Source organism: Lepidochelys kempii, chromosome 13 (genome assembly GCF_965140285.1).
Source record: "Lepidochelys kempii isolate rLepKem1 chromosome 13, rLepKem1.hap1, whole genome shotgun sequence".
Lineage (NCBI taxonomy): Eukaryota > Metazoa > Chordata > Testudines > Cheloniidae > Lepidochelys > Lepidochelys kempii.
This window is the reverse complement of record NC_136392.1, coordinates 24,283,996-24,302,095: the sequence shown is the minus strand read 5'-3', so window position 1 is coordinate 24,302,095 and position 18,100 is coordinate 24,283,996. Positions and strand designations below refer to the sequence as shown.

Genomic DNA, 18,100 nt, shown 5'->3' with positions numbered 1-18,100 from the left:
TCCAAAACTTGAGTAGCAGGGAGGTATAGCAAATAGTAAGCTAATGATGGGAAAGCTTTGGAAAACTCTGGTTGGCTTCAGGAGGTGTTTATCAAGTCCCTAACTTTCATAAATACTTAGTTCTTCTATAAAGCAAGATCCAAAACAAACAGCAGCCGTAAACATCTTAACCAGAATAGGGTGGCTGGTATGTTAACCCTTCTCTTTGCTTCTGTTGTGAGTCTTAACAATCATGTAAAGTCATGTGCCCATCAGCACTACAACAAGCAGGTCTCTCAACACCGTTCCTAGCTTTTCTTCACAATCTTTCTACCACATACTCTGGAGGAACTACAGGCCTTCCCCCTCCCACCCCCCCCACCCCCAAAAAAAGGCACCAAGGCAAGAGTCTCTTAGTAAACCATTCATCTTGGATCACAGATTTATTGTATGGATTTGCAACACAGCCCATATTACAAACATTGTCTGGGAACATTTACAAGAATAAATAAGATGGACTCGCAGTCATAAAAAAAAAATTACACTTCACTATAATGTACAGTCAAAAAATATGTCTGATATTCATTGACTTGACATTATTTACCTTCCTTCTTTTAAGCCAGAAAGGAAAAAAACACTGAATGCACAGTGCTGAGTTTTTTAGTATTTTTTTTCATTTTTATTGTACCGTGCTTTATCTATCAAACATCCAAACTGTACAAGTGAGCTTTACTGGTAATCATGAGGACTGGGGGAAACTGCAACAGCAAAGAGATTTTAGCTCTCATGCAACACTACTCCCAGCCAGCAAACTAGTTGCATCCGGGGCATTGAAACTGGGTCAAGTGGCAACAACTCTGGTAAAGAACCTTTGAGTGAGGCCCATACATTTCAGTTTCAGCAGGATGGTGAACAGGTCAATGGGGAGGTGGATATAGTTTGCAAGAGTTGAACACAGTGAGATTGCAGCTAAATCTTTTGGCATAAAGGAGAGCAGCAGTGCTGGAGAAGTAAGAATGGCGGAGAAAGATGAGAGGGTAATGCCAGTTCTGTTTTGCATACACTACAGACATCACTTGATATTGTTCAAAGCTTTTAACATCACCATTTGCCTTGGGATGATTTTTAGAGTAGCTAAACTCATAAAAGTATGCTGAGTGATAGCAGGGCTCCCATATGCTTAATTCTCCATTCTGCAAACACAGCCCCTTCAGTAACTCCACATGAAAAACATGAGGCCTCCAGTCAGAAAACACTGGCTGATGGATATAACCAGCAAACAGTCCTCCATAGTGCTACACATTAGAGGTATATCTGCTATAGTATAAACAAATATTTGGTATAGTCTTAGGCCCTGATTCTGATCTCACACTGGTAACTTCCATTAACCACTACGCTGATGGAAATCCAGTGTACATGAGATCAGAATTGGTCCTAGCGAGTACACACTTCTATTTGGACCTCCCGTTCTGTTCCAAAAGCATGATACCGCTGGGGTGGGTAATGGTTATAAATACCAGATTTATAGAGGCCATGTGGTTCCCATTTTGGTGCATTTGATTCTTTTCTCCATATCAACCATTTGTTCTGTCAGGAAAGCCCCTACAATCACCAGCATTTATCATTCATTTTAGTGCAGAATCTTCCTATTCCCTCTCACATTAATAGTTTACATTACAAATGCAGCCATCTGGAATTCCCTGTGCCTAATGGTAAATCCAGGTCTTTCATTCTAGTGCGTAGTTTTCTGTTTCCAGAGGATCATTAAGGGTAATGTGAATCAAAGAATCTGCTAGATGCTTTGAGATGATGCAGAGGAGGGGGTACTGAGAACTGCAAGGCTTTTACAAACTGAAGGTGCTGCCAAAAGTTTCAGCTTGATGTGAAATTGTGGGTTAATCTTTGTAGTTTACACAGTACAATGGACGTTTTTTACAGAGAGAGGCAAATCTTCTAACTCAGCAAAGAAAGTCTCAAGACTAGGGGCCCTTTGATGTCAGCAAGGGTTTTGTCATTAACTTCAATGGCAGCAACATTTGGCCTTATGGTAAGAACATTATTTTGCTTAACTTGCTTTCTGGCCTCAGTGGGTTTTCACATTTGAGAGGTCCAAATTCTGACATATAAGAGCAGCTCCTCTGTTGAAACATGCTGTGATCTAACATAGACCTACCCACATTCCTGTTTTAAATCATGGAAAATGTTACATTCTTCTAGTATATATGTATAAACTGGTAAAACCCTGGAACAGCAGGGCAAATTTTGATATGCTAGGTTAATAAATAGAGCATGGTGGTTGTTTCCAGTGGCACCCCCAATAACTGAAGCAGCCCACCATTGATGCTGCTGGCTTATAAACCTGGCCCTGTACCTGGAGAAAGAAGTACCAGGTTCTTTTGGAGATAAAACTTCAAGGAACAGGTGATACTTTTGTCTTGTTAAATGTATGTCAGGAATTTGTAGAAGACCAACATCTAAATAAATAACACACATGGGAATTAACAGGATCACTGTCACTGAGGTATTGAATGCCTAAAGTTTACCTTTTGATGAGCTGAGCACCCAACCTTGGCTAATGAATTGCGGGGGCGAGGGGGAGGAGAAGAGAGGCTGACAGCATTTTATTCTACCACATGCTCCGGGATCTTCTAGGAGACACAATATCCAAAGCCCTCTGGCAGCCGTTAGTGGGCTAATGCACAGCCAATAGCCATTCTGAGATTTGCATCTATGCAAAGTACCATTCATCAGATGGCCCATCTGCCTCCTTGTCATCCCCATCCACACACCCTCACACACAGCACATCTGTTCCAAACTAAAGAGACTGAAAGAACCCTTGGAAGTACAGCAGGCCCTCAGCAGGCTTCTGAGATGACCCTGGCAGTGTTTGAACTACTGTCTGTGGATACAGCACAGGGACATATCAATAGTAATTGTACCACAGGAATTTTACCACCAGATAATGCTGACCTCTTTAAATTAATTGCAAGGCAATTAAATTTTCCTGGGAGACAACTCACTTGTCTCCACCCTCCCACACCCGTATCCCATATATGAATACAGTGGTAACATGCATGCCTGGGAGAGCACTTGATCATGTTCTCAGTTTTACAAACAAGGATACTTCAAATTTCAAAGACCTCAGCTTGAGCACCCCTTCTTTTGTTTGTTTCGCGGTGTACTATCTCCCAAACCTTCTCCTCCTTCTGCTATGCCATGACCTCTCCATTTGGGCCCTGGGGTGGGGGTGGGGCTTCAAACATTGGGATTTGGTATAACCTGCATTCTTCTGATTTTAGCATGAACAGAGCAGCACATAATGTAAAGGGTTGTGTAGGAGAATAACACAGAGAAAGAACACAGTGAGAGTTTCCAGTTAAACATCTCTTTCCAGTGTTGTCTGTTTCTCCCACCCAACCTCCTGGAATAGAAATAATAATAGGCCACCCCTTCTGTTCCAAAAGCATGAAACATCAATGTTTGGGAAGGGTTCAAAATACCATATTTATAGGGGCCTGGGTGGTCCCCAAAATTTCTATGTAACATTTTGTGTTTCATTTGGTCATTCTCTTTGAGGAACAGTGACAGCATTTGCTATTTTCGGTTCAGTTATATCTCTGAAGATATAAATTATCACTTCTAGCTGTCATTAGATATTAGATGTTGGTCTGTAAATCACATCTCCCTGTATCGATATGGGTGTACATTTGTGTGCGTACAAATGTACACACAATACATGGCTCAAAGAACTAAGATACGTTGAGTGCTGATGTTATGGGATATGTAAGAATGGCTTAGAGTACTGGGAACAGCCAGAGACTACAGCTTTTCTATAGATGCGAAAATCTTTTATTTGGCCGAATGGCTCATGCACACAGGACAAGGGGTAAATATTACAAACTTAAATGCTTAAAACTTGATTAGAGTGATACCCAGCAGAGCACTGAAAACTGGCTGGAACAAGGCATGGTGCAAGGAGACACTATGTTCCATATAGTTGTTCTATACAACTCTGTCAAAGCACTTCAGTCATGAACTAAAGCACTTCTTGTTATTCCAGTCCAAAGTTTCTCTTGAGCAGGGACAACTGGTCATGTCAAATTGTGGACAAGAACGAGATCACCAAAATCACCTTTATTTGCTACCCAAGGACTCAGTTCTGTCATGCTTATTTACATATGTTACTCCTGTAAGTAGTCCCGCAGACTTCAACAGGACTACTCACCTGTGAGAGGTAGCATTGAATGTGAGTGAAGGTGGAGGAGTTGGGCCTTAAGTTAGAATTAGACGCCAAGGGCCATATTTTGGCCTCATTTACACTCCACTGGGCTTGCACTAGTGTACCTGAAGGCAGAATTTGTCCAGGGGTCTCCAAAGTGAGTTCAGTGGGACTACTTGTGTCTACTCATTGCGGTGGCAGCCTGATGACACTCGTTATTTGGCTGAATCCCACAAATGACATGGATGTGACAATGCACCCACGAATGGAGAAACTGTTCGTGATTTGCCATGCATTTAGTGCTGCAGGTCCATATACACTATATAACGTGCGCTGTTCCACACCAAAAGAAATTTGAAAATAATAAATAATTGGCCCATGATCTAATTTTGAAGGTATTATGTGAAGGTAAAAAAAATTATGAGAAGACCGGCTGCTCTAATATACCTGCTTCTTTTTTTAAGGCCCCCCCGCCCCAATCCCCATAGAATCATAGAATATCAGGGTTGGAAGGGACCTCAGGAGGTCATCTAGTCCAACCCCTTGCTCAAAGCAGGACCGATCCCCAATTAAATCATCCCAGCCAGGGCTTTGTCAAGCCTGACCTTAAAAACTTCTAAGGAAGGAGATTCCACCACCTCCCTAGGTAACACATTCCAGTGTTTCACCACCCTCCTTGTGAAAAAAGTTTTTTCTAATATCCAACCTAAATCTCCCCCACTGCCACTTGAGACCATTACTCCTTGTTCTGTCATCTGCTACCACTGAGAACAGTCTAGAGCCATCCTCTTTGGAACCCCCTTTCAAGTAGTTGAAAGCAGCTATCAAATCCCCCCTCATTCTTCTCTTACGCAGACTAAGCATCCCCAGTTTCCTCAGCCTCTCCTCATAACTCATGTGTTCCAGTCCCCTAATCATTTTTGTAGCCCTCCGCTGGACTCTTTCCAATTTTTCCACATCCTTCTTGTAGTGTGGGGCCCAAAACTGGACACAGTACTCCAGATGAGGCCTCACCAGTGTCGAATAGAGGGGAACGATCACGTCCCTCGATCTGCTGGCTATGCCCCTACTTATACATCCCAAAATGCCATTGGCCTTCTTGGCAACAAGGGCACACTGCTGACTCATATCCAGCTTCTCGTCCACTGTAACCCCTAGGTCCTTTTCTGCAGAACTGCTGCCTAGCCATTCGGTCCCTAGTCTGTAGCGGTGCATTGGATTCTTCCGTCCTAAGTGCAGGACTCTGCACTTGTCCTTGTTGAACCTCATCAGATTTCTTTTGGCCCAATCCTCCAATTTGTCTAGGTCCCTCTGTATCCTATCCCTACCCTCCAGCATATCTACCTCTCCTCCTGGTTTAGTGTCATCTGCAAACTTGCTGAGGGTGCAATCCACACCATCCTCCAGATCATTTATGAAGATATTGAACCCCAGGACCGACCTTTGGGGCACTCCACTTGATACCGGCTGCCAACTAGACATGGAGCCATTGATCACTACCCATTGAGCCCGACAATCTAGCCAGCTTTCTACCCACCTTATAGTCCATTCATCCAGCCCATACTTCTTTAACTTGCTGGCAAGAATACTGTGGGAGACCGTGTCAAAAGCTTTGCTAAAGTCAAGGAACAACACGTCCACTGCTTTCCCTTCATCCACAGAGCCAGTTATCTCGTCACAGAAGGCAATTAGATCGAACCGCTCTGGGTTTGTCTATACAAACAGTTAATGCATGGCAAGCTAAGACCTAAAGCTACAGCTTATGAGTGTGTCATGCATTAACTGTCCATGTGGACCCTGCTACCTCACACTAAATGTTCCCTACTGTACTTTCATCTCCTCCTGTTTCAAAGCAGGGTAGATCAAAGTGCACGAGGGAACTTTTAGTGTGTGGTAGCAGGGTCGCCACATGCACCTAGCACACAGCATGCTGTTACACAGTAGATTCAAACCTCAGCTTGCTGTGCACTAACTGCTCATCTAAATAAACCCTTAGTCTCTTTCATCTACAGCAACTCATCTAGTTATCCCTTGGATTCTTTGCTTCAGTTATCTTCTGAGCAATTTATCCCACATATTAATTAGCCTTTGCATGAGTTCTTCCTATATCCTTAATTGCTCCTAGTTTCTTGAAGTTTAGATTATCACCAGGGCAGTATTGTGCCATCCATAAGCAGCACGCTATGGACATTGAGGAGCGGTTGTAAACTAGGATAAAGACTCGTCATTAGAATTGGTCAAATATTGTCAATACTAAATTTTCCTATTTTTCAAATGAAAAAATGGATTCCTCAAATAAATTCCTCTAGTGTTTTTCAAAGAATCATAGAAATGTAGGACTGGAATGGACCTCAGGAGGCCATCTGGTCCATACCCCTGCATGGAGGCAGGATTAAGTATGCCTACACCATCCTTGACAGGTATGTGTCTAACCGGTTCTTAAAATCTCCAGTGATGGAGATTCCACAGCCTCCCTAGTAATGTGTTCCAGTGCTTAACTGTCCCTAGAGTTAAAAAGATTTTCCTGATCTCTAACCTGAATCTCCCTTGCTGCAAAGCCAATTACTTCTTGTCCTACCCTCAGTGAACATGGAAACCAATCGATCACCATCCCTCTTTTACACATTTGAAGACTTACGATGCCCCCCCAACCTTCTATTCTCTAAAGTGAACATGCCCAATTCTTTCAACTGTTTAAGTCATGCTTTCTAAATGTCCTATCAGTTTGTTGCTCTACTTTGGACTATCTCCCCTTTCTCCACATTTTTCTTGAATATGGTGCCCAAAACGTGAACAGTACTCCTGCTGGGGCTTCGCCAGTGCCACACAGAGCAGAATTACCACCTGTATCTTATATATTACACTAATACATCCCAGAATAGGATTTGCCTTTTTCACAACAGCATCACACTATTGTCACACTGTCTACTACACCCCCCAGATCCTGTTCTGTGCTACTGTTGCCTTGCCTTGCCTAGTTATTTCCCAGTTTTGTATGTGTGCATTTGATTTTTCCTTGCTAATTACAGTACTTTGCACTTGTCTTTATTGAATTTTATCTTGCTGATTTCAGCCCAATTCTCCAATTTATCAAAATAATTTTGAATTCTTATCCTTGTCTCCAAAGTGCTAGTAACCCCTCCAAGGTTGGTGACATCTGCAAATTTTATAAGGCTACCCTCCACTCCATCATCCAAGTCATCAGTGAAAGTACTGAATAGTACTGTACCCAGGACAGATCCTTGCAGCACCCCACTAGAGTTTCACAGTGAACCACTGAGGACTACTCCTTGAGAACGGTCTTTCAACCAGTTATGCACCCATCCTATAGTAGTTATATTTAGTCCATATTTCCCTAGCTTGCTTATGAGAATGTCATTGGGGACTATATCAAAAGCCTTACTAAAGGCAATCCTTTTCAGGATTGATAAAGCCTCTGTTAGCTCAGTTCAAAGCTTCTGTTTTTCTCCAAGAAGAATAAACCCAACTCCGATAACCTTAACTCATATTTACATTCTTCTAACCTGGTGGTATCTTTTTTGCTGTGTGCTGCACTCTCTAAGGCAGCAATAGCTTCCTATGGTATGGTGACCAGGACTGCATACACTATTTCAAATAGGATTTAATAAGCAACTTTATGCTCTACCTTGGCTGGTAGTGTTTCATCCCCCTGTCCCTCTATACAATTCCCGTCACCTCTTTTATCTATTTAGATTGAGTCATGTGTTGAGTGCCAAGTCAATGAACTCAAACCTGTACCTTTGAGGCCTTACACAACTCTGCTCCCACCTATGCTCTGTGCTCAAGTCTGACACCTACTTCTCTCCACCCAAGCCTCCTTTGTAGCTGCTATTTTTTTCTATTTATCCACTTTCTTTCATGCTACCCCTAAGCCTGAAGCTGCCCCCGCTTCTCACATTCCTGTTTATCTTCCTTTCTGCCACTGACACAGATCTTATTGCCCACCTTTCTGCCCCTTTTTGTTTGAACTGTTATCCAGTGTGTCCTATTTCTGATTCAGACAGAGACCTTAATTGCTAGTATGTTCTTGTGAATTTCCACGTACAACTATAGCACACACACTGAACACTAGGTGACGTTTTCAAGATCATAACTTCATTGTAAGCAGTGATGGGGTCTTAAGAAAACTTACGTTATGAAAGGGCTAACAAAATAATAATAATAATAAAACCAAACCAACAAACACACAATCAAGGCCCCCGAACAGGAATAATTCAAGGAAGAGAAAGCAATTCTTTTTAAACAGCCTGGCTGAAGATGAGTGAACTGTGTTCAAACACACAGCACTTTTTCTTTGCAAGGGATCTGATTCCCTTTAACTTTCTGGACTGAATGAACCGACACCGAGGCAACGTCCACACTGCAACTCTTACAACAGTGCGGCTGTGGTGCTGTAGCCATGCCACCGTAAGGCGTGCTGTGTTGCCGCTCTTTATTGCCAGGCGAGAGCTCTCCTGGAGACAAAATAAAACCACCCCCAACGAGGGGCCATACGTCGTGGACAGGAGCACGTCTCCCGCTGACGAAGCGCTGGCCACACTGGCGCTTTTCGTCGCTAAAACTTTGGTCGTTCAGAGGGGTGTTTTTTCACGCCCCCCGAGCGACAAAAGTTTTAGCGGTGAAGGTGCCAATTTAGACAAAGCCCAGCTTCATTTTGGCAGTTGGAGAAAAATCCTGGCCTGCTGTGTGGTGCTTCCTTTCCTCCTCCGTGCACGTAGAAGTTAGCAGCACACTTGTTGCACCACATAGTTACAACATGCGCTACCTGTCACCTAACCACTCATTTTCATACCTGCCTGTTCAGTCCCTGCCCAACAGTTTCTCCACTCTTCTTAGTGTCTTTCAGGATTCTGTGCATGGAGTGTGGCAAAAAGAGAAGTTCTGTTTTCATCAAATGGCACGCACGCACGAAACATTCCTCTACAGTTACACGACATCATCTTGGGTTTTTGTTGCAAACAATAGAAGGAACCAGCCCAAAAAGGGCACAAGGGAATGGGTGTGGGTGGACACAGGTATTGTACAGCATGCAGGATACATCAGGGACAAAATTGGACTTACTTGCTACCTTATTTCAGGACACTCACTTGTAAAGACAAGCCTAAAATCCAAAGTCTCTTGATAACGTGGGAGATCTAAAGAGTGGCAACTACGCAAGGGTGCCTTCTGAACTAAGATACATGGTAATATATTTTTAAAGAAAAATAATACTGATTCATAGATTCTAAGGCCAGAAAGAGCCCTGGTGATCATCGAGTCTGGCCACAGAACTTTCCCCAAAATAATTCTCTTTGAACTACAGCAAATCCAATCATGATTTAAAAATGGCCAGCGATGGAAAACCCACCATACCTTGGGTAAATTGTTCTAATGGTTAATTACCTTCACTGTTAAAAATTTACACTTTATTTCCAGTCTGAATTTGTATAACATCACCTTCCAGCCATTGGACTGTGTTATATCTTTGTCTGCTTGATTGTCAAAGGTATAATGCAATCCAGTGACTGAAAGCTGAAGTTAGACATAGTTACACTGCTTTCCACATGTGGAAAATCAATGCGACAGAGGGTCAAACCACAGGCTCTGGGGTTGAAGGATCTGGGTACTGACAAAAGGGTGGGAAAACTATGTTGAAGGATGAGGAGTTACAGTTTTGTTAAACTCTTTTCTTCAGTCAAGCTTTGATGGAAAGTCTAGATTTTAAAAAGTCTGCATTTCCCAGAATCTAGCCAAATGCAGCCACCTTATCTCTGCTGTCTTAAGATAGATAGCCAAATAAATAAAAATCCTGAATACTGAAAGATCTGGTTCATCAAAATCAATTTACACTCTGAGATTAAAATCCAACCTTTTTCTGATTAACCAGTTAACACACTTTTCTATAGCTACAAAGAGATAAGACTGGGCTACAGGATAAGGCAATACATACCCAGGGCTTGTTTCAAAGAATTAATGGAAATTTTAATGCAGAAATTTTTGCAGAGCAAAGCAAATACCTTTTTGCTCGTGATGTAAAGTTTCCTGTGCTGCTGAAACATTTTTCTTACCTTTTCACAAACCCAGCAAACAACAAACTAGTTTTGTGTTTAATGTGCATAACCTTTCATACAGCCTGAATGGGCTACCATTTAGAAATCTCATGGCCTGGAGAGTTGAATAATCACGCAATTAGGTCTGATTGTACAACAGTTTGGGAACAGACAGCATAGAAACCTTAGTCAATCCCCAAATTAAAATCATACGGTGGCTGTGTCTACAATGCACAGTTAACCCAGGTGCGAGCATCCCCACTACAAAGATCTGCCCATGCTAGTGTGTCCTCGCTTCTTCTGCACTCGCCCATGTGTGCCTGGAGGCATATCCCATGTTATTTGTTTTGAGATGCTCTAAGATTCCTTCCAAGTCAACTGCGGAAGAACTTTCTGTCCTTGGGGAGGAATTGTGGGCAGGGCATTGGAGGGCTATCAGCACACAAGTGATTTAACCTCCATCCTCACTGCAAAGTGATCAGGTTCTGGATAGAGTTAAAGAGGACCCTGCACTCTAATCCACATCCCCAGCTGGGTCAGCTAGCCTGGATTTAAAGCCTTTCCATAATCAGGTCAGAGGTTTTCCTGTGTGGATGGTGGGGAGAGGGGCTGGGCTAAAACTCAGGTAAAAACCCAGAATAATGCTGCATTAGAGACATACGCTTAGATTGTAAACTCGGAGGAAGGGATTATCTTTCTGTTCTGTGTCTGTACCTGGCACAATGAGAGCCTGGTCCATGACTAGGTCTCCTAGGTCCTACAGAAATATAAATAATAATTATCTAGAGTATATCATCATCATCAACATATCTACTCTATGCTCTTCTTTGTAAAGAGACACTGCACCCCAGCAAATGCTTGAAAAATGTGGTAAAAAATCACCGGACTTACAAACCAAATGCAACTGGTTTGGTGGAGGGTCTGTTTGATCAAATGGCTGTGAAACCCTGTTTTTTTTTAAAATGATTTTCTTCACCAGCCGGGACACTAACATGAATCAGAGAGATGGAACCAGTTCACGCACAGTCTTGGACGTCAAGCAGGATCTGGAAGGAAAAGCTTATGTAGCAGTAGTTGGTGCAGCGAATCCATGAACAGCTTCCCAGTTCCACCACCTAGTCTTATGTCTAGGGAGAACAGGAGGCAGGGGAAGAGAATGTCAACTTCTTGTTGATAGCATTTTCGCTGGCAAAAAATAGGTCAGGTGGATTAATTGTAACCCAAAGTCTCACATGTTCCCTGTGGTTCTCTCATTTTTCCAAATGGCTGATGCATGAAATTCAAAAATTAAAGGGTGGGATTTGAGAACAGAAAAAGGAGCTGTTTAAAAGACAGAACATCCAGTATTTTTTTCCTTTGTATCAAGGAGAGCAAAAACACACATCCAAAGTGGTAGAGAAGAGGTGGGAGGGGATTAGAAAGCAGAGTCTTCCAGCCCGTCTCCTGTTTAGCCAATTTGTATGCTAGGTTATTTAAGAAGCGGTAGATGCTCCGAAAGAAAGCAGGCAGCAGCAAACACAGGGATCACCTCGTCCTCCCAATGGCATTGAGGTCAGTACACTCTGTCCCTTGCTTCAATGTGGAGAGTCTGGCCCTCCCCACACCCATTACTGCCTTTTAGTGTGGGAAAAAAAGTGTTCTCCAGACTTGGGGGTCTGGAATCCAGTAGGCCCCCCTCTCTGCTAGGCTAAAACGAACACAAGTATTCCAGTGCAACCTCGTATACAAATTTATATTGTTCCTGAAAGAGAAAGAAAAAGCCAGTGGTAAAATGGTAGCAATGAGCTCTTAACAGCCTGATTCTGCAAGGTGCCGAGAATCTTTCATTCCCATTTCCACTCCACTTGGCATGATCGGGCTCCAAGAGTTAAACGTTTAATAACTTGTAGACCCAATTGCACATCTCTAGCACTGGCAAGAGGAGAAAAAGGGTGCAAAGTCACTGGAAGAAAAAGACACACCCATACAGTCACGACACTGAATATTCATCATTTCATGCTTGTCCTTACTGCAACTCTCACACACACCTGAGGGAAATCATTCACTCTAATTGACTGATCTAATTTAATTCATATTGGGCAGTACCCAAAAGTACTTTAAAAAAAACAAACTAATTCTTTACTCACTGCACCATACAGAGGTGTGTAAGGGAGGGACACATACCAGTGACTCCACCATATTGGATTTGTTATTCCGTAATGTCTTCACTATGTGGAACACGTCAATGATATTTTGCTGCTGAATCATTTCGCACACGCTGCAGATGGCACAGAAGGTGCCACTGCGGCCACCGCCATTCCTAGGCATGGAAGAAAAGAGGCAGTTTATAAAGGGATGCAGGGGACTGGCGCATGGAGGCAAGCACCCTGCAAAGAGCAGTGCTTTCCCAGATGCAAAAGCATGCATCGCTGGAGGTACCACGTGCAGGCCCCCTGCAGGCAGGAAGCTTCAGAGGGTTTTAAGATGAGCAAGACAACAGTCTAGAGATTAGAATATAGGAATGTGACTTGAAAGACACTGTCAAACTTAGTGACCGTGGGCAAGTCACTTCACCTCCCTGTGCCTCAGTTTTCTCATGTATAAAACCATAATAATACAGAAGTCACTTGTAATCTTGTGAGGCTTTATTCATTAAAGTCTCTACATGGGTTTTTTAGACACTCGAATGGTAAGGGTTATACAAGAATTAACTAATAAACATTGCACTGACCATCATGGACCAGTCTTGCCACCTTTATGATGTATGCTCAAAACTATTCAGTATCTAATCAATTCATTGTAACCAATCATTATTTGTATTACAATAGTGCATCGAGACCCCAATCAGGATTGGGGCCCCTGAACAGACAAAAGTACACAGTCCCTGTACAAAGGATCAATAGAGGGCTTCAAGTGGAGATCCCAATGCTACAAGCAGCAGTGGTTTTGTGACCACTCCCTATTTATGGTGGAAATAGTGGCACATGGTACCACAATTCATCACAGTACTTAACTTCACTTGTGTCTTGATTGCAATTTAACCTAATTTTCCCAGCTCAGGTATGGGCTGCCCATCTGATTTCCACATCTGTAAGTAATTCTTTTTGCCCTGCATCATAGGATAGGAAGTATTCCCAGCCATACTTACAGGCAGTGGACAACAGTGCGTCCATCTCTCCCATCGTACTGCTCCTGCCATTTCTCTAGCCGTCTGACCACCTTCAGGAGCGAGCGTTTGGACGGAGGGGTGTCCCGATATGCTGGCCAGCCAATGTACTGCAAATGTTGTACTATACGATATCCATCCTGGGGCTAAAACAAATCATTATCCACTTCCATTATACAATCAGAAAGGTCATGAGGAAGAGCAGGGGTATGCGAGGGGGTAGTGGTCACAGTGGTCACAGGTTACGTATGCATTGTTTAACATCACCAAAATATATAATTATTCCTACTAATCAGCATATAAGTTAATAACAACAACATGAGTGCAACTAAGCTACAGGCCAGAAGGAAGCACATTGCAGCTAGGTGCAAGGCCTTCATCTCTTTCCAAAGAAAGAAAAATATATCCAGAGAATTAGGGTGGTTTCAGGTTTTGAGGAAAAGGAAGATTTTTGTGGAGAGGCTTTAGTTGAGACTACTAAAAGGCCCAGGAGGGAATGAGGCTCTGAAAATAACTGTTTTTATTCAGGAATACAGTCATCTCATGGTGGAAGAATGAATAACATATCTACTCTCTTTCCCTCCCGCCTGTTTCGGAGGTTGGTGATACCATACGGAGAGGAGACAAAGCAGTCATTCAAAAAAACCAATGGGGGAAAAGAGCTGGTATAAGATCCTCATGGTGATTTTACCAGTAGCACAGACCAGCCCACAACTGCCTCTTTAATGGCATAACCAAGTTGTTCCGTAAGCTCAGACTCAGAGGCGGATACATGGGGCACAGGGATCATTTACAAAGGCCAGTTGGCATCTCCATTTCTAACAGCGAGAGGAACAGAAAATATGGGGATAGTACCTAACTGAGTGGGAAATCTGTTCTGAAACAACAAAACAAATACGAAGGTTATCCACTGTAGCAGTGCAATAACCGTGCTTCAGTCCATTGTACAAATAACCCTGGTTTGTGAGCACTGTTGGGGATGTTTTCCCCCACCTGTAGGGTTGGGGCTAATGGACGCTGAGTGAAAAGATTTTATAAAGATGACAGTTCCTTATTAATAGGGGCACATTGGCAACTGGGAACCCCAAAAGTTTAGCCAAGCAGCACTGCATCTAACTTCAGAGATAGGAGCAACTATACCCTTCAGCATAAATGGTTGCCAGAGAAGGAGTGGAGATAACAATATCCTAGTTTAGCTAACAGAATTAATGATGATTTTACATTGACTGCTAATTGATTAAGGCAACGTGCAGGTAACGTGCCCTCCAGGACATACAGAGAACACTTTCCAGTTAAGGACAGAACTCCAGTTCACATTATTCACCTTGTGATTTTACTGAGAAGTCTTCTACCTCCTGGAGAGGGGTGCAGCTATAATATTCCACCTGTGGCAGCAAGAAAATCCTGCAATGGAATTTCTACCCGGCCTTGGGATTTGGTGGCATCCCTGCTCCTTGTCTCTTTGAGCAAGTATTTGACAGAACATGACCAATGAATGAATAAATGGATCATCTGGAATGTCACTGATCTTACCCTGGCCATGTTGCAGATACGGAATATCCTATTGATGATATCCTCATCAATGTCTGCTGAAACAAACTCCACCTGGATTGGACCATAACAACAGGACGTTTTCTCTGGCCAGTACTGCATGCAGAGCTAGTCAAGGTGCAAGAGAAATAGAAAGCAGATCACGTACAGGCTAGGAAAATATCAATCCTCTCTTCTTCTAACCCCACACCCAGTTCAGGAACTGTACTCTAGACACAGCATTTCAGAAGATATGGAAGCCCTGGCCTTTAAAGTGGCTGGCAGATAAAGTTTCTACAGGAGTATAGATTTAAAAGGAGTGTTAAGAGAGTAGTGTCTGTGAGTGAATTTAATATGAAGCACAGAGGTTTTATATTGTGAGTTAATGAGAAAACACTCAATACCAAGAAGATTAATCTTAGTTCATAGAATCATAGAATATCAGAGTTGGAAGGGACCTCAGGAGGTCATCTCGTCCAACCCCCTGCTCAAAGCAGGACCAATCCCCAACTAAATCATCCCAGCCAGGGCTTTGTCAAGCCTGACCTTAAAAACCTCAAAAGAAGGAGATTCCACCACCTCAACCCAAGTGGAACTTTTATTTCTCTGTGCAGCCAACTTTTTTATATTCTGAGTTTACTAGTAACTAGGGAGGGGGCAAACCAGATTGGTTTAAAATCTCACACATCTCACACCTCACATTAAATCACAGCTGAACTTTTTATGTGTTGTGTTTTTGTTTTCTTTTTAAAGCTAGGATATCTTTAAAAAATTGCACACCTTTGTACTTGATGGTTTTGGCTGAATTCAGAAGTCCCAAAATACTGCAAGACAGACTACGATCAGGATATCTGCAACCTGGCTGGAACTAGGTAGTTCCAAAAATCTTGTGAGAAATCTCATTAGAAAGCCTTTATTGTGAAGATATTTAGCTACGGGTTTAAACTAGGAAAGTTTGAAAATCTGTGATAAGTATTAGAACTTCTGGAGGCTCATCTGAATTGGAACCTCTTCAGGATCAATCATCACTACCAGCCACCCTGGCGTGAGTGCATGCCTGTTGCATCAGAGTTGAGCTCTCTCTGTATCTTCATGCATAGGGACCTGAAACTGGTGGGGCCACCTTTACATGTCTTGCTGTTTTCTGTGAGAGGAAAAAGCAAGCCAGGATTTTGATAAGCCATTCATCATCTGAAGGCTGGCTTTACTCTATCTCCATACTTTCAAATGGGTTCTGAGTTCTTCTCCCAAAGCATTTGTTCTAGTAAGACAGTCAGATCTGGGCTGAACAAATGGTTCAGGGAGCAAAACTCAGGGCACAGAAGATGAAGTGAAAAAGTACTCCCCTACCGCTATGTTACAAACTTGGTTTCCATAAAGTAAGGCCTCAGAAGTCAATACATTCACATTTGTGCACTTTTTGCATTTGAGTTCTCAGACTAGCCATTTACATCCACATTGGGTATGATACCCCATTCATACACACCAATACTGGATCTGTGTGCAACTGCACAAGCAAAGGTAGGTATACAAATGCACGGACAAAACTGTGGATGGAATTACAGCTTTCACTTTTTGAAGATCACACCTGTATAGTTTTGCACTATGTCAATATATAAATTATTAATATATAACGATTGACTATTGGACATCCTCATTTCAACATATAGGAGCTGTGAGAGTTGCCACCCATCTGGGATCCTGCATTATCAACCCAACCAGCGAAGAGTGTTTCTGTCTTGCCAGGATGGCCATAGAATTGTTGAAGCTTCTGCAGAATGGTTCTGGGATGTTGTAATGTCATCATCACACCACATGCTGGTCTTCATAATTACATTTTAAAAGTACTAGTCTCTCTGATAAAATGGTGATGATTGTAGCATAAATGCTTAGATTAGATAACTATGGACAGATAGATAAGTACAATGATTTACAAAGATAGTGTGGTGAGCGCAACATCCTGATACAATTGATTTTTCCTTGCAGAAATCTCACTCTCTTAAGTGATATAAAACTAATTCCTTGTGCTGATGGCTTACAAGATATGTAACTTTAAAACCATCATTGTTTCCTTGGTCTAGCAGTGTTCTTTTGGCACTGGTCCAGGCCTTAGTTTGGCAGACACCAGACCTCAGGACAGTGTAATTTTCAGTTTATAATTAATCACCAAATCACCCCCCCGCCCCCCTTCCCTTAAAGTACTTCAAGGAAAAGCAAAGCATGATATAGCATTGCTGGTGAAAGGTGGTCAGCAAAAATACTCGAGTTCTAATGCTGGAGGATTTCATTTTTTCAGCCTCTAAATGTAAAATAACTATGAACAGAGGTTTCGTATTTCCAGAGAATGTGCAGGACAGTTTCTTTCCAGTTTGTTGGGCAACCAACAAGATTAAAAACTACTATGGATTCATTCCCAGGACATAAAAGCATGTTTGATGAGTCAGATAGAACATAATGAGTCCTGAGGGACCAGGGATCCTAGAAAAATCGTATTTGAGATTTCAGACACTTAGGACTCCGAAAACTGATCAAACCAACAGCTTGGTCTTTAGAAAGGCTGAACTGGGGGCACTTTAATGCAGAGAGGAGCAGAAGTGAATCAGATCCCACATCATTCATTCTGCCTGGAGAATCCCCCTGATGAGCATGTGATTGGTTTTTCCATTAGCACTAATAAAGGCAGCATCATAACTGCTGCCTTCAAGGGGGAAATATTTTGCAAAGAGTGAGGAGCAGATGAAGAATTAAGTTATAAAGTGCAAAGTGCCCGAGGCCACTTCCGCTGTTTAACAAGAACTACAATGGGTGAAGTAGCAATGTCATACAGCAAATTTCCTGCACAATGTATGATCTCTCATCCCTTTCTGATGCTACCCATCATGAGACTGACTGCAAATGCCAGTGCAGTAGCAAGAGTAACCACTCTTCACCTTGCAAGCTCTAGTACTGAAAATTATTTTCGGCCTGCCAACCAACTAAACAATTTATAAAAAAGGAAAAAAAAATAAATTGTGCAGTAAGTATCCACTTCCCTCCTCCCCTTTTTGCTGACCGTAAATCAGTTTCTCATAATGAGTCATCGTTCAAAAGCTTTGGTGTTTCACTTTGATTAAAGCACCCAAAACATCAGGTGCTTCTCCACAATCTCATGCAAATTATCCAAACTTCCCAACTCT

At 42.4% G+C, this 18,100-nt stretch overlaps 1 protein-coding gene across 2 annotated transcripts in view; it reads right to left on the bottom strand.

Annotated features, from left to right (window-relative positions):
• Positions 1 to 11,065: 11,065 nt before the first annotated feature.
• The window catches only part of PTPRT (protein tyrosine phosphatase receptor type T), a 734,569-nt gene continuing 727,534 nt past the window's right edge, over positions 11,066 to 18,100 (bottom strand). For both annotated transcript variants that reach the window (XM_073309805.2, XM_073309804.2), the window contains 4 exons: positions 14,928 to 15,053; positions 13,377 to 13,540; positions 12,413 to 12,548; positions 11,066 to 11,990 (listed from right to left, as the gene is read on the bottom strand). In XM_073309805.2, the coding sequence (XP_073165906.1) occupies positions 11,937 to 11,990; positions 12,413 to 12,548; positions 13,377 to 13,540; positions 14,928 to 15,053 (480 nt within the window). In that variant the 3' untranslated portion in view covers positions 11,066 to 11,936. The remainder of the gene's footprint in view (positions 11,991 to 12,412; positions 12,549 to 13,376; positions 13,541 to 14,927; positions 15,054 to 18,100) is intronic.